Raw genomic sequence first — 17,590 nt, forward strand, 5'->3', positions numbered from 1 at the left:
GCTTAAAATGACTCATCCTTATTGCAGACTTGCACACTAGAGGGTCAGAACTTCAGGAAGATTAGAGAGCTGGTGGCTCTAAGTAAGAAGCAGTTAGTTGACTGGTTAGCAACCATGGAAACAGTGGTGCAATGACGGTTTGATGGACTGGGCCATTCAGTAGCGGTGTGTGGATCAATACTGAAATATTGATTCCTCTGATACAAGATATTTATGTTCTAGAATCAATTCTCATATTAAAATATTGATATTTTAGTCATTTGTGATAAATTAGTAATTTATCATGAACTCAAAAACAGTGGAAAAGTAACTGTATTACTGGGATTGTGTAAATGATTGGTAGGAACTACTTCTTTTCCCACCTGTCATAGTGATACGCAAAACTTCCTGTATAAATGCATCACAGCTCACGTGTGCTCGCTCACTTAGTTGACAATAATGGGTGATTATAAGCAGAGCCATGTGTGGAGCTATTTCAGCTCCACAAACTGCTGAGATGCAGTTTTTGACATATGTGGCAAGAGCACAAACCTTGTCAAATACAAACAAAAGTAGCATAATTAAAATATACAGCGTACTTGCAGTACCGTCATTGTAGGCTTTGAAAAATAAAAATACTATTTAAAAGTGTAGTACGTTTTGGTACCATGTTCGTACCACGGATGTTGAAACAGAAGACATTGAAAGCAAAAGAAGGCATTTCTCACCCACATCCACTTAGCTTACTCCACTTGTAATATAGTGTGCTGGAGAAGGTCCGTGTACGTACTCTCCCACAATCTGTGGATTGCTGCAGGATATTTAATTCCAGGCAGTCAAATCCAAATGCTTTGATTCTTTTCTTTCCTTCGATCAACTGTCTTAAAAATGGATGTTGCTGTAAATACACAACTGAATTTAACTTTACTGTTTCTGCAGTACTTGAAGTTGTTCAGCTAGACAAAGTGCCTGTGCTGTGACGATGCGTGATGTTGTATTGTCCAATCAGCTCAGATTGAACCTTTGCCACTAGTCACTGAAAAACCTTTGGTCTGTCCATGCACTCTGATTTGGCCAGCATCCATACACAGAAGGATAATATTATTTGCAACAATTTCATGCATAATTCAATGACGTTTTAGCACAAAATGGATTCTGACAGACACATGGAACCGCGGTATGAGCAAACTTTACTTATTTGTAATGTTGTACTTTTGTAATTAATTGATGGATTTTTTTCCTCGCAATATTTTCACAGGGCCAGGACATTAGTGCTCTATTGATGAGCCGCCACTGAAATAAATACAGTCCACCGATCTATGTGACAAGAACTACTAATAATTGACTTTATTTTTGTTGACTGTCAGTTAATATTTTTTAATTTCAAATCAATTAAAATTTGAATTTATTTAAATGCTGACCTGATAGGAAAAACTGTCAGAGTAAGAGTCTGCCATCTAAAAAAATCAAAAATTGTCTCACATGACTGTCTTGTGCTAACTTTTATTCCAAAAAGGAATAAAAAAGTAAAACAACAAAAAAGTGAAACAAAAACAGGTCTCCATTAAAACAGAGCTCCTAAGGTGAAGCCAGGGATTAATGAGTCAGTTGGCTTAATTCTCTGTGAAAAACAAAACCAGCAGAGAACAATATTAAAATGCATCCCATGGGTGCTCAATATCTCTGTCTGCATAATAGTGGATTGCACAACAGACCACTACATGGCCTCCTCTCTGAGAGGCATAGGATTTTTCTGCCAATTGAAAAAAATAAATAATGAAATACAAAGAAAGGAAAATGACCAACTAACATTTGTTAAATAAAAATCATATTAAATATGGATTTTTAAAAAATTCAGGTACGAAATTTTCCACAAAACAATATCAACACATTCTGACAAAAAGCTAAGATAAAAGAAGAGAGAAAAAGTCCACTCTCTCACCAAACCTCAGTTTCCAGGTATGAAAGTCCAGATCGTCCAGAGAGATGCTGGCACTGCTGGATACAGCCAGAACAGCAGCAACAACAAGCACCAACTTCATCTTGACTGAACACAAACAGAAAAATTAGAAGATCTTTTCTGACTTACAAGAAAACGAAGCAAAGATGTTTTTCATGTCAGCTTTAAAATGCTTCATGTCATGATGTTGGATGTCTCTTTCCCATTACCACAGTAGGCGCTTTATATCCAAGTTTCTTTAAGTTTGTTGTATTTACACCTGTCTGTGTAAAGTTATCTGTGTTTCAACTACTTACCTGTCTCAGTGGCTGTGAGTGATGCAGGTGTGTGTCAGAGAGACACAGTTCTTATACAGCTGACTACAGTTATAATTGCTTCATTCCAGTTTGGTGACGATCAGCAGCTCAAACAAACAAAGTGAAAGGATGACAGAATGGGAAAAAGGTGGAGCTTTATATTTTTACGTGAGTCCACTGTTTTAAGAAAATAGTTTATTTAACTTCTGCAAAAACAGTTAATTTAAGGAGTGTCAGAAGTAATTTTGAGGACAATGAATCAATTTGCCGTTTTTTGTAGGATTTGATCATTTTGTGCAGAGCTTTAAGAGATTTCACTAAATGCTTGGCTTTTTACGCTGCCCAGAGTTGTTCACTAGAGTTGAGGTCAGGTGGAGAAACACTGATGACAGTTAGCATTGCTTGGTCTTCCTTGGTCTCAAGTGCACTTTTTGGAGTGTGAGTGTCAATCCTGACTGCAAGTGGATATTTTGCACTTACGCAGTTTTTGCAAACTTTAAATGTTTGCACTGTGTAAGCGCCAGTTTTATACAGAGAGAACTTTTTTTTAATCCCACTTCAAAGACCATATAGTTGAGGAGGAGCCCATTACATACGTAGTAACTGGTTATAAATATGTGTTCACTGTGAAAACATTCTTTACTCATATGTCTGGGAAACAGGGGCACAGCACACAACTGTGGACCCTATGAATAAGGAGTCTCTGTTCCCTCTCTTTCTTTATCCATATGTCTCTACAACATTTTCTAGTGGTCATTAGTGGAGTCAATAATGAACTGTCTGTATACCACATTTAATAAACATCTATGATACCTTCATTACTACATTACTGCCAGTGTTGGGAAGGTTACTTTTAAAATGTATTCCATTACAGAATACTGAATACATGCCCCAAAATGTATTCTGTAACGTATTCCGTTACGTTACTCAATGAGAGTAACGTATTCTGAATGCTTTGGATTACTTAATATATTATCGTGCTGTTTACAACTACGTGAATGTACTATTGCTGTGATTTATTACTGTTACTGAAGGTCCGCGGCTCCGAACCGTAGTAAAGGGACCTCTGGCTAATACGGTGGGTTCCGTGTCGGGCTCGTAGCCGAAAAATAGCTTTACTTTGTTGACTGCGGCTCACTTGACCGCAGTCTTTGTTGTCTGGGTCAACTTTGCTTGCCAGAGACAGAGAGAGGCGTTGAAAGGCTGCTCCAACGGAACTTATTTTTTACGGAGGAAAACACGAACACAGCGTACAGTTGAGACTTAATAGCTTACTTACAAATGGGCTCGTCAGCCACTCTTCTTGGCTGCAGTGGTTATTATTATATTTACATGTTTCCAGCTCGGACTTTTCCTTTTTCTTCCTCCCTCGCTCACAGACACATAACGTGTATGGTAGTCCATTCTCGCTGCAGCACGGACTACACTGCCCATGAGGCTACATTCTTTAGGGCCATGCCTGTAGCATTCTGCCTTTTAGCTTAGCACAACAACAACAACAAAAAAGCGCTCTCTCACCCAGGAAACACGCAGAGAGAGAGAGAGAGAGCGCGTCACCCTGTAACCATGGCAACCGTAACGCTTCCGCCTGGAACAACAGAGCGTAGCTGTCAAACAAACCCAAACAGTCCTGACCCGCGACAATATGAAACAGGAAAGTACCGCCGTGTAATCCATTTATTTCAACAAAGTAACTGTATTCTGAATACCACCTTTTTAAACGGTAACTGTAACGGAATACAGTTACTCATATTTTGTATTCTAAATACGTAACGGCGGTACATGTATTCCGTTACTCCCCAACACTGATTACTGCACAGTTAGAAATATTTAACATGTGACATAAAAGCTTTTTTCTGTTAGTCTTCCTTCAGTGTTATCAAAAACTTAAGTCTAATGGTCTTGTAGATATTCTGGGTGAGTTATTAATAGATCTGGGTTCAGAGTCCTCTGATCCAGCCCTCACTATAAGCTTTCTCAAAAACAAACGTTTTAAGACTAATCTTAAAAGTATAGAGGGTGTGTCTCCCAAATCCACACTGGGAGCTGGTTCCACAGAAGAGGGGCTGGAAGGCTCGCAAGAGCTTGGACCAGACCGACCAGATTTAAATATTCAGCAGCAAGCAATGGATCATGGGAGAGCATATACACCGATGTTCTCCAGGATGCTTTATGACAAGCATAGGTGGCTAACTGGATATCTGGTGAGAAATGGCTTCTTTTACTTTCCGTGTCTGCTGTTTCAAGTTTAACTTGAAAAGAAGGTTTAAGAAGTAAAAACAAAAACAGCAACCTTTTTTTTATATCACTAGTTGCCACTGCTGTGAGGTCTTTGAAATAAGATGTGATCTGATTATTCAAGATCATGTATGTGAGGAACACAATTTTGTATTTGATTCTGGATTTAACACTGAATAGAGACATCATAATTATGCACATTTGTTGTAAAGGATCAGTTGTGTATAAAGCACAATTAAACAGACCAAAAGTGAACAAGTCATTGCAAGAGCAATACATCAAGCTGAAACAAGGTGTGAAAAGTGTCTTTTACTCAAAAAAGCAAGTATTCAATCAGAATGGTGCTTGTAAGTAAAACAACATGAGAGAGAATCTTCCCACAACCTTTCAAACCCATTTTGTTGCATAATGGTGGTTGCATTATGCAAGTCTCTGTGTGGTTACAGTGGCCTGCAACAGTACAATAGGCATCAAGTTACAAAATAAGCTGGTGGCTGAAATTAAATAAAAATAAATAACTCAACTCGACAATGTCTCCAAAGTGAGTTTTTTAATGATTCCTATAGACTGCATATTACATATTTCACTGGATTAATATACCTGGATTCATTGTTTGTATTAATCTAAACTGACCTAAACTAGTTTAATTTGACAGGAAATAATCCAAAATTGGACAGTTTTGTAGGTCAAAAACTCTGAAATGTGGACTCTGTGTGAAACACTGGCAGCTTCTATGGCTTCAGCTTGAAAACCTTGGATAGAAAGCAGTGTCTCCTCTTGGTTTGTCAGTGTTTATCATTTGTCAAATGTGAGTAGACAGAAAAAGAAGGGGGAAAATAAAAGGTGATTTGACTGACAAATGTGAACATAGTAACATAGTAATGGAGCCTAAGACTGGTTGAGTCTCATGTCTCTTGTGTTAACAATCCAATATGGACTTTAGAGAAATGTCTGAGTGGTGCAGATTTCAAATTGTATTATGTTCAATATATTTGACCAACTTTTAACTTTTAAGCATGCTAATTCATATTGTCATAATCAAACATAGCTTGACAAAGCTGGGATCTCATCATCCAACTTCAACTCATGGATCAACTGATGCTCAAAAAGGACAATGTTGCCAAACACATCAGAACTCAAGAAAGTTACTGGAGAACAATGAAGACCAAGGACTCCTGACTGTCATCATGTTCCTCTGCCTGACCTCAACTCCAGTGAACAATTGTGAGGTTGGAAAAGCCAAGCATTCAGTGAAATCTCTAAAGGCTCTGTACATCTTTGTGAAATCATACCACAAAGTGTAAATGTAGTGATTTTGCCAAAACAGTTTTAAGCTCGAAAGAATGATTCAATGACACTTAAATTTACTAGTTTTTAATGAATAAAATGTTTTAAAACAGTGGTGTCATGTGATCCTCTTCTTAATGCATAGCTCCACCTCCAGAAACATTTTTGACATTCTTTCTGTTTGTTACGAGCAGCTGACATAGCTGTAGTGAACTACATAAGAACTCCTCCGATGTGGTTATATTTCAGTCTTCAGGACAGATGCAGACACTGAGACAGGTAAGTAGCTACAACACAGATAACATATAGACAACTGTATAAACATATAGACACTTTTCAGTATTGTACCTGTAAAAAGAACAAGCAGCAAAAGATTTAGGGGAAAAGATGAATGAAATAACTAAAAAAAAAAGAGGACATGAACTGTATACTGTGGCAATGGGAAAGTGAAATTCAACATTATGACAGAAAGCATTTTAAAGCTGATGTTAAAAACATCAAAAACAAGCTGTTTAGTTTCCTGCAAGTCAAAAAAGATCTTTTCTTTTTGTGTTCAGTCAAGATGAAGTTGCTGCTTGTTGTTGCTGCTGTTCTGGCTGTATCCAGCCGTGCCAGCATCTCTCTGGAAGACATGGAGTTTCACGCCTGGAAGCTCAAGTTTGGTGAGACAATAGACTCTTCCTCTCTTCTTTTTAACAGCCAGTTAAGTTATATGTACTTACTGCGCTGAAGGTCCAGCAGGAGCCACACTGCTGCTGATCCTTAACTTTAGTAACGTACCCCTTATCCCTCCAGTCAACAGTTTTGGGCAGGACTGTACCTTTAGGCAGCCGATTGAAGGTAGAGCCACGGCGAGGTAGAGAATCATTGAAGGAGCCAAAGCACCCATGGGAAATCAGATTTTTGTACTCTTGATTTTCCTGAAGTGGAATAAAATAAATGTTTTAAGTTTTTGTTGTTGTTTTTGACAATGTCGTTTCAGCAATTTCTAATAAACATACTGATGACAATTGAAATGGTGAAGAGTAAAACCTGAATGATCTTTTTCTGCACATACCATGTCAGCATAGTAGGTCATACCAAGGCGGAAGGACTTCAAACCCTGGTCTGCCAAAGCATTGTGAATCAACACAAATTTGCGGCTGTTGAGCGAGATCTGCGTCCTTTGAGCCTCCTCTGATGGAGACCCATAGGATTTTTCTGCTAGTTGAAAAGGAAATCATCAAAAGAAGAACAGATTAAAATGATCCATGAACATTTGTTAAATAAAAATATTAATAAATATGAATAAAGACATTTCAGGTAAGAGATTTTCCACAAAGCATAATCCTTAACATTTGAGAAAATGTGAAGATAATAGAGGAAAGAAAGAGTCTACCGTCTAACCAAATTTGAGTTTCCAGGCATGTAACTCCACATCTTCCAGAGAGATGCTGGCACGGCTGGATAAAGCCAGAACAGCAGATACAACAAGCATCAATTTCATCTTGACTGAACACAAAATGAAAAGATCTTTTTTGACTTGCAGGAGATCGATTATGATATTTTTCACATCCGCTTTAAAATGCTTCTGTCTTTGGATGTCACTTTCTCACAACCACAGTAGCTGCTCTCTGTCCCAGTTTCTTTGAGTTTGTTGCATTTACACCTGTCTCTGTGTTGAGTTGTCTGTAGCTACTTACCTGTCTCAGTATCTGTGTCTGTCACAAAGACTTGGGTATAACACATGATACCTATCTGTGATATATGTCTATGTCAGAGAGGAGTTCTTATATAGCTGACTGTGGTATGATTGCTTCACTCCGGTCCGGTGACTATCAGTAGTTTATTAACAAAGAGAAAATGTTAGTAATGGAAAAAGGTGGAGCTCTATATTAGGCAGAGATTCGAAGGACACCACTTTTAATGAAACATTTTATGCAATGTGAGCAAAAACAGTGAATTTAAGTATGATGGGTCATTTGTTTAGAGGTGAAATATTTCTGAGGACAATGAATGAATCTGCAGTTTAATTTGTAGGATATGATCGTGTTACACAGAGCTTTTAGAGATTTCACTGAATGCTTGGCTTTTTACACATCTAGCAGTTGTTTACTGGAGTTGAGGTCAAGTAGAGTTGCTGATTTGGGGAAGCACTGAATGGAGAAACACTTGAATATGAGTTGAGACATGATTTGATATTGTCAGTATCAGTACCGACTGCAAGTGGACACTTTGCACACTTTGAGGCTTTCAAAGCTAATTTCTATCATTTTTGCAATGTTGTTAGTCCCCAGTTGGACTGCTTTTTACAGTCTTCAGATTTGCCATTATACAGTACTGTGTGAGCGGCAAATTTGTACAGTGAGAGAACTTTTTATCCCACTTGAAAGAACATATAGTAGAGCCTATTGCATGTAAAGTAACTGGCTATAAAATTATGTTTTCTTTGAAAATAGAATTCTTTGACATATGTCTGGAAACAGGGGCACAGAACAGAGCACAGAACTCTGGTCCTTGTATATAAGGAGTCTCCGCAGAACCACTTTCTTTCTCAATGCTTATCTCTCAGACATCTTTTGATTAGTTCTTTTTCAATAGGAAATTGAGCCACACACGCTGTTTGTGTGGCTCAACTTCTTGAGTGGATGCACACAAGTAGATCCTCTGCTGGGCCTTTTTGATGATGGTGTGTATATTGGTTCCTATTTCAGATCCTGGCAGATTGTGGATTCCAGAAACCAAAAGGTTTCCACAGCAAACACAGTGCCATTGAATAAGGTGAAGGGGGATAGTAGAGAGGGGCTCCTCCTGAAGTCCACTGTCATCTCTACAGTTTTGAGCATATTCAGATCTAGGTTGTTCTGACTGGCCCATAGGGCCAGCTGTTCAAACCCACATCTGTATGCAGACTCATCACTCTCCTTGATGAGTCAGGTAAATACCTGAAGAGTATAAGGCAAGTGCAGAGGAGTCAGTTAAAGACAAAGAACAACAATCAATATGTACATCCCCCGAGTCATCAGTGCTGGGACCAAAGAAGGAGATGGAAGTACTGACATCAAGACAAGAAACCTCCTTAGCATCCTGAGACTGAGACTCTATGGTACAGTAAGTGAAGGGAAGGAGGAAGAAGACTAGTGCCTTTCAGGACCACCATCCAGGATTAAACAATGATATAATACAATATAACATCCATGAGTACATCACAAAGATGGCCACAGTTGATCATGTGCTCAGTAAAAACCTCAGAAACAGCAGAAACCCAAGAAAAAAGAAAAGCAAGAAGAGGAAACACGGTGGAAGGACAGGCCCATGTATGGCATGTAGCACCAGCAGATAGAAGAAGTGGGTGTGTGGCGGGGCATGGCTTGCGGTGCCGTGCAGAGAAGGCGGACGCACCTGCACGGCATCTGCAATTATGCCCCGCCGACTTAAATATTGTAATCGGTCCTGTGTTTGTTGTTGTTGGTTGTGTGGTAATGGTGAGCTGGCAACGGGAGAGCTGCAGCTCTATGTGTGTGTCGTGAACAGCAACCTTGAGTTGTAATAAAAAGATGCTTGAAAGCATGAACATGCACCCGGGTCTGCTGTGGGTTTGTTACAGGGTGATAATGAAAAATCCAACCAATGACTAGACAAAGCTGGACTGAATTACAGCACAGATGCACTAATCATGGAAGCACAGGAACAAGCACTAAGCACAAGGTCGATAAAGGGTCTAGCACACCATGCAAGACCCCAGGTGCAGGCTGTTTAGAGATGCTCCTGAGACAAATCAGCACATAACAGCAGGGTACAAGATGCTGGCAGGCCATGCATGGAATGCTGGCTTAGTATACAGGAACACTCTGTGTATACTCAGGAACATACTCTGTGCCAAGTATGGCCTGAAAGCCCCAAGGACAAAGTGGGATATGTCCCCACAGGTGGTTGAGAATGACCAGGCTAAGATCCTGTGAGACTTCCAGATACAGACAAGATGGTGATAACTGACCAATCAGACATAGTCATGGTTGAATAGCAGAGGAAGAAAGATGTAGTGGTAGATGTAGCAATACCAAGTGATAGCAACAACAATGCTGAGAAAAGAGCTAGAGAAGATATGGAAGACAAATTGAACAATGGTCCCAGTGATACGTGGACACTCAGGGCAGTGACCCTCAAACTGAGCAAGTGGCTCCAGCAGATTTCAGGAATGACATATGAGATCTGTCCAGAGAGCGCAATCCTGGGAACAGCTAAGATCCTTTGCAGGACTTTCAAGCTCCCAGGCCTCTTTTACAGGACTCAAGCTTGAAGGATGAAGTTTTTGTGTTTGTTAGGGAATAACATCATTAATTGATATCAAAACATTTCTCTATCTGTTGAATGAAGCAAGATTGTTCAGGTAGAAGTAGCGGAAAAAGACTATGCAACATATTATGGCACATTCTATGTTACTCGTGGTTTTGGATAATGATAGCTTTCCTGACATAGTAGTAGAGAAGAGTGACTTACTGAAGAAACTACTATTGTAATGTGGCAATCTTTGTGTTGTAAAAGTGTATTGCAAATTTTAAACAGAAAATAATGTAACTATGTGACTAATTATTCAATTTCCTTTTTTTGCACGAGCCAGTCAACTTCATTATTGCTTTGAATAATTGCACAAGTATGTGAACATAACTGGATACTCTACGCTGTTTTGACTGACCATGGTGGGCTGTGCAATTTTTTTGTCCTAGTCCAGAGGTAATGCCTCAAGGTCGAGTGATAACTAGAACTGCCATAATGTAGTATAACAGCTCAAAGCCCTGTAGTTTCCATCTACTTTATCGACTTCTTTGTTAAATTCACATTCTTCATCAAAAGTGACTGACCTGCATAACTTGGCCTCTATTATCACAGCTGAATGCTGAATTATTAAAGATGACTAAAAGCAAAAGTGATTTAGTTGTTTGTTATTCTTGAATAGACATTTCATATGTCAAAGTATTTCTTTTTTTTCCCCTCATGGTTGTTTGTTGGGTTATATTTTTGTTTGATGGCACAAGAAGTATATTCTCATTTTCCTTGAATAACTGAATGGCTAACTTTAATTCCAGTCATGATTTTCCTGTAGGAACACTGTGGAAAGAAAAAATAACATCAAAATCACATGGCCAATAACTAAGGGTCCAATTAGCATATAATTAAATGAAATTTAAGGCTACAAATGTTATTTAATTCACATCAGAATGATGGGTGTTTATTTTATTTTATTTTTTTTACTGGAAGAAATTTTTATGTGGTAAATTATTTTTATGTAAATAATTTTTTAACACAAATTCTATGTATTTTATAGAAAAGGAGATGCGAATTTTAACTAGTGAGTAACTGGTTTTAAGAAGAGTATAATTTCTTTGTTTTGTTTTAGTAGGAAAACAAAAAGAAACACGAGAAAAACAATAGAAAGTTTGATTAATGTGTTTAAAGAAACACTCTAATAGTTCTTTTATTTATATGCAAAACGAAAACCAAACACAACAGAATTACAAGTGTTCTTATTAACTATTAAATACTTTTATTTATAGTTAATAAGTTTACACTTTTGTATTATCTATCTTTTGTGGGGTTTTTTTCCTGTTTGTTTTCTCTTTTCTTCTCCCTTCATGTATCTGATGAATTTCTAGTTCTCAGTTCCTGGTTTGTTTTCCTAGTTCGTGTTTCTTATTTTCTAGTGTCCACTTTAGTTTAGTTTTCATCTTCGAGGTTTTGGTTTGTTTTTTGTAAAGATTATTTTTATGAAAAGTCTTCCGAGCAATCAAAGCTGCTGCTTTAAGTTTCATTCCATGTACGAGTCCTGTTTGGATCCTAATCCTGCCTGCCACAGCACACACCTTGACATTGGAAACCTTGGGGAAATGAGAAAACTGGAAAACGTTTTAAAGGAGTATCTCGTTCTGCTTTGTGACTGTTTATCTAACATTCATTTGTCAAATGTGGGGAAAAAGAGGGGAAAATAAAAGGTGATTTAACTGACAAATATGAACATATTAACATAATAATAGCGCCTAAGACTGGTTGACTCTCGTGTCTGTTGTGTTAACAAGCCAATATAGATTTTAGAGAAATATCTCAGTGGTGCAGGTTTTAAGTTTTATTATGTTCAATATATTTGACCAACTTTCAACTTTTAAGTGTGCTAATTCATATTGTCATAATTAAGCATATTTTGACAAACCTGGGATTGTCAAGCGTAACTAATGTGCTGCTCTCATCATCCAACTTGAACTCAAAGCTCTGCAAGGTCTGCAAATTTCCAACTGCTCCACTCCTGCTAAACAGGTGAAAATAGATTTAAGAGCGACATAGCGGACTTATATGGACTTAGTAATCCATAAGGTTTCAAGTGTGAATAAATCAAAATTCAAACTTTTTCAATACCACAGCAAAGGGGAAGATGCTGTTGTAAGAACTGTCCATATGAGAATCATACACAACATCCACAAGGAAAGCTGTGGTCTACAGTTTCTAATGCCAAAAGCACAGAATAGTTATTAAGCTATACACTACAAGCACTGTTAAAACACATTTCAACATATCGTATTAATAAAAAGTATTTATTGAATTACGAACCAGAGAAAAGAGAGATTCACACATGTGCACACACATTTTTAAATGCTCAGAAGTTTATTAAGTTTCAGTGGGACTTTAAACACATTTTGGTGAAAGCAGAAGGAAAAAACTACATCGGACTTTCCACCTCTTCACACCAGAGGGTAGCTTGCTGCAGTAGCAATCCCACACTGGTTGCGTTTGTTCCTGACCATCTTAATGTATCCCATCTCTCCCCATCCAAGACCCCAGCTACAGAAAGAAACAAATTAACAACATTTAGCAGCTAAGAATGAATAATGTTCACACTATGATTCAATATCATGTAGAGACACAATGATCACCAATTTTCAAAAGAGTGAAGCACATCAATTAAAAAGTTACCATCACATGTGGGTATTTACCTGTTCTTGATCAGCCAGTAGTCATGTCCATTTTCAGTACCATAACCCACAGCCAACATAGCATGGCTCAAGTAATAGTCGCTGCACCTATGCTCATCATACACTCCTGGAAATACATGTCAGTCAGACTGAGAAGTACAAAAAAAGAAACACTGTCTTTTTCTTTTAGAAGACATTTTTGTTGGCACTTTTCTTAAAGGGTGTCAATGACTGCACCTGATTGGTAGAGTTGGAAGGACTCATGAGAAGCATCCATGGCTATAGATATTGGTCCGATGGTGGCCACTGCCTCCTTCAAGGCTTCTTCATCCGGACTCACATCAACATAACCATTGCATTTGGCACTAACAGAATTGGGGTTGTAATGGCATAGTCCATCCTAATTGGGAGAATATATCTCATAATTCATTACATTTTGTTACTGTGAGACATTATGAAGTGGTGATCAAAGTTATATAGGAAACAGAGTATTTACAAAGTACTATGTTGTAGAAGATGGATTTTTAAGACATTAATAAAATAGCTTGTACTGTGGGCTATACAGGACTTGGAGCTACTATGTATTTTGGCAGTATTGTACACCACTTCATATACTTTCGTGATTAATAAAACTTTCTAAATGAGCTAAACTGCAGCTCCAACCTTGATATCTAGGAAGAGATAGGAAGGTCAAGTGATAAATACGTGATAGTGTACATTCAACTATTGTGATTTATATGAACAAGAAATGTGGTCTGACATGTTTTTGAAATATTGATTTACCATAGCTTGATAAGGGTATGATGCCTCAGTTTGAATTCCTCCATTGTATCTGATGTACCAGAAGGCATTGTTCATCCAGCCTCCATTGCAGCCATGGTTGCCAAAGTTGTGACTGCAATCAACCAACTGCTGCTCACTCAGATACACCAGCCTTCTTGTCTTCTTGAAGTGCTGACCCTCCAGTGCACCAGTCTGCATGGATGAGTCAGTTTTAAACCAGACAACAGCTGAGCAAAGTTTTCCACGTTACAAAAGTAGCACACACTAAGTTAGATGCACTTACTGCACTGAAAGCCCAGCAGGAGCCACACTGCTGCTGATTCTTGACTTTAGTGACGTATCCCTTATCCCTCCAGTCAACAGTGTCGGGCAAGACTGTACCTTCAGGCAGCCGATTGAAGGTAGAGCCATGGTGAGGTAGAGAAGCATTGAATGAGCCAAGGCAGCCCTGGGAAACCAGCTTTTTGTACTCTTCATTTTCCTGTAGAGGGACGACATTTATGATGTTTTTGTTTTACAAATGGCATCTAGAATTACAGCTAACCATATTGATGAAAATTTAAATGCTGAAGGGTAAAACCAAAACATCTTTTTTCTGCACATACCATATCAGCAAAGTAGGTCATCCCAAGGCGGTAGGACTTCAAACCCTGGTCAGCCAAAGTATTGTGCTTTAGGACAAGTTTACGATTGCTGAGCCAGATCTGCTTCCTTTGAGTCTCCTCTGATGGAGAATCGTAGGATTTTTCTGTCAATTGAAAAAGGAAAATTAAATGTCATCATTAACTAATAAAATCAATCAGGTAACAGATTTCCTGCCAAACATGATTAAAAGCATTTGGTAAAAGGCTAAAATAGAAGAGGAAAGGAAGAGTCTACTCTCTCACCAAATTTGAGTTTCCAGGCATGAAACTCCATGTCTTCCAGAGAGATGCTGGCACAGCTGGATACAGCCAGAACAGCAGCAACAACAAACAGCAACTTCATCTTGACTAAAAACAAGGTGAAACAGACACAGATCCTTTGTGACGTGCAACATCAGCTTTAAAATGCTTTCTGTCATGATGTTGGATGTCGCTTTCCATTACTGCAGTATGCACTCTATTTCCTGCTTTCTTTTTTTTTTTAAATTCTCGCTCTCTAAATGTTTTTCAAATGAATAAATCTCTGTTTTTTTCCTTTCTCACGTACAATACTAAAAAGTGTATTTACATTTGCCTGCATGTTATGTGTTGTAGCTACTTACCTGTCTCAGTGTCTGCGTCTGTCCTGAAGACTGAAGTATAAGCACATGGGAGGAGTGCTTATATAGCTGACTACAGCTATTCCAGCTGCTCGTAAACAAACAGAAAGAATGTCAGATATAGAAAGAGGTGGAGCTATACATTTAGAAGAAGATCGCATAATAACATTTTATTTAACAAAAACAGGAGAACTAGTTAATTTAAGTATCATGAGTCATTCTTTTGAAATTTTTTTGTGGGATAATCACTAAATCTGCAATTTATTGTATGATTTGACATAGTTGTACAGAGCTTTTAGAGATATCACTGGATGCTCCATTGTTGATTTTGAATTACTTTATGTCAAATGAAAATAGTTTAAGTCAGCTGAGTACAAACAATTTCATTTGGTATATTAATCCAATGGAACAAGTTTAATCTGCAATGTTTTGAAATAATTAAAATGCATAATCTAAAATAATAAAAATACACACTTTAGAGACATGGTCAAGTCAAGTTATTTAGTTTGACTTTGACCACCAACCTGTTTTGTAACTTGATTCCTTCTGTACTTTTGCAAGCCACTGTAACCACAAAGTTGAATAATGCAATCATGATTACGTAACATGGGTTTCAAAAGTTCTGGGAAAATTCTTTCTTATGTTGTTGTACTTACAAGCACCATTCTGTTAATGCCAGTTGTATTTTTCAGTGAAAGAAACTGTTCATCCCTTGTTTACCCTCCAGAGAGATGGCTTAGAGACCCTGGCTTATTTGAGCAAAGTTTGGTATATTGATCTTACAATGACATATTCACTTTTGGTCTGCTTAACTGTGCTTTAGACGCAACAGATTATGTACAACATTTTTGCTTAATTCTGATGCCATGTGTTCCTCCAATGTTCAGCTAGTAATTTGAAGCAAAGCCATATCTGCCAGTTACAGACACACTGGTGGTCCTGTGCTGGCCCAGAACAGTTTCAGCTCTGGCCCCAGATGTCAGCCTAATGTGTACCTTAATCAAGCCATGTAATAACAACATGTGCCGGAACATAATAGTGCAAAAGTAACATGACAAAACTCTGTTCAGACAGTGAATGGACTGATTCTTATATAGTGCTTTTCTACTCTCCCAGAGTACTCAAAGCGCTCTATACAACATGCCAGATTCACCCAGTCACTTTCTCTAAACTGAGTATTTCTTAACTACATTCATATACACATTCCGATTGATGCATCGGAGAGCAACTTGGGTTAGTATCTTGCCCAAGGATACTTGACATGCAGACTGGAGGACCCAGGGATCAAACCACTAACCTTCTGATCAGTAGGTGACCTGCTCTACGTCCTGAGCTACTGCCACTCGGTGGTAAACATGAGTAAACCCTCACTAGGTTTTGGATAAAGTGTACACTCACAAACCTGTCAAACCTGCATTCGTTGGTTACCATAGTAGTATAATATTGTACCATGGCATTTGGGTCTTCTAACTAATATAGGAAAATAGGAACATAAATAGTGCCATCATTGCCAGACCCGACCCACATCTGGTTGACATACACCCCGCCATGACACCAGCCAGTCAGATGTGCCAGCTTGATGCTGGATCCCGGCCAGACCCATTTTCCATGAGCCTGGGCCACATAAACCAAACCATAATTGAGCCATACATGGCATGCCATCACATAAACAGTGCCATCTATGCCAGGCCTGGCACATATCTGGATGACATACCATGCCAGAAGTCAGCCAGCAGTGCAGTCCAGATCCAGCCCAGACCTGCGTGCTACATGGGAGTGGGTTTTAGGGCACTTTACAGAGTAATGTGGAAGTAATTTACCAACCTTTATATTTAATAATTTTTTCCTGGGAGTTATTGAGTAACATATTGCATTACTTTTAAAAGAAGTGTTCTGTGTATTATATGCAATACAATATTTTTTTAAGTAACAACCTCAACACTGACCACAATAAAGAGGGGAAATACCTCCAGCATGTCCAAATATTTGACTACACAACATGGAAGTAATGTCTTTGATATGCTGCTTAGAGACAGTGGTGACTCTTAAAGTGGAGCCAGTGAGAACCCAATGAGAATCGATACCACAATTTTGCAGCGAGAGTACTGACATGGAAGAGTGTGTATTCTATTGGGGGTGTGTAAGATTTTGCTTTCAGATTGCTAGCTTATTTGTAGTTCTCAGATTATAAAGTGTAAAAGGAGAATGAGGGGCAGAGCCTTCCAATGGATCTAGCTCCCATTATGGGTGTGGGAGACAGACACCGTCTGTACTTTTACGATTAACAAAGCTTACAGTTAGGGCTGGCCCACAGCAGCCTGGGCCTGCCTATGATGATCTGAAACATTTCTTCTTCACTTACTGCTTCTTTTACTGTATTTAATCATTAGTTGTTATTCATCTCTGGCTATCTCCCACTGTGTGTCTTTATCCTGTCTTCCTCCCCTCACCCCCAACCAGTCATGACAGATGGGTGTTTCTCTCTGAGTCCAGTTTTGCCAGAGGTTTATTCCTGATAAAAGGTGTTATTCCTTGTCAACACATGGGACAAGGTCACACGAGGTCACTTTATTGGTGGGATTTTCTCTGATTTGTTGTAAAGTCTTTACCTTACAATGTAAAGTACCTTGAGGTGACTGTGGTTGTGATTTGGCAATAGCAAAACAAGAAAGCAAAGAAATAACTAAACTGTAAAAATAAAAATGCATATATACATATGCAAATAACTATAGTTAATAAGAACATTTTGTTAATTCTGTTGTGTTCTGGTTTGAGTTTGCATATGAATAAAAAAAATGTCACTGGGATATTTGTGTGCCGCAATGTTTGCTGGTGTTTTATTTGCCTTTGATATAGGAAGAAT

General features: G+C 38.4%; 1 protein-coding gene across 1 annotated transcript; it reads right to left on the minus strand.

Moving 5' to 3' along the window:
- Positions 1 to 12,470: 12,470 nt before the first annotated feature.
- On the minus strand, positions 12,471 to 14,471 carry LOC134644442 (procathepsin L-like). The gene is made up of 7 exons (XM_063497499.1): positions 14,372 to 14,471; positions 14,090 to 14,232; positions 13,768 to 13,965; positions 13,485 to 13,676; positions 12,939 to 13,101; positions 12,723 to 12,828; positions 12,471 to 12,570 (listed from the first exon to the last, which is right to left on the minus strand). Exons 1-7 carry the CDS (start codon positions 14,469 to 14,471, stop codon positions 12,471 to 12,473), a joined length of 1,002 nt encoding a protein of 333 aa, XP_063353569.1.
- Positions 14,472 to 17,590: the final 3,119 nt, after the last annotated feature.

The sequence above is a fragment of the Pelmatolapia mariae genome, linkage group LG16_19 (assembly GCF_036321145.2).
Source record: "Pelmatolapia mariae isolate MD_Pm_ZW linkage group LG16_19, Pm_UMD_F_2, whole genome shotgun sequence".
Classification (NCBI taxonomy): Eukaryota; Metazoa; Chordata; class Actinopteri; order Cichliformes; family Cichlidae; genus Pelmatolapia; species Pelmatolapia mariae.

Coding starts and splice junctions, on each gene's coding strand:
- LOC134644442 (XM_063497499.1), bottom strand. CDS start 14,471: ATGAAGTTGCTGTTTGTTGTTGCTGCTGTTCTGGCTGTATCCAGCTGT. Junction 13,102..13,484: donor CATACCCTTATCAAGCTATG/GTAAATCAATAT, acceptor TCTCCCAATTAG/GATGGACTATGCCATTACAA. Junction 12,829..12,938: donor CTTCCAACTCTACCAATCAG/GTGCAGTCATTG, acceptor ATGTATTTCCAG/GAGTGTATGATGAGCATAGG.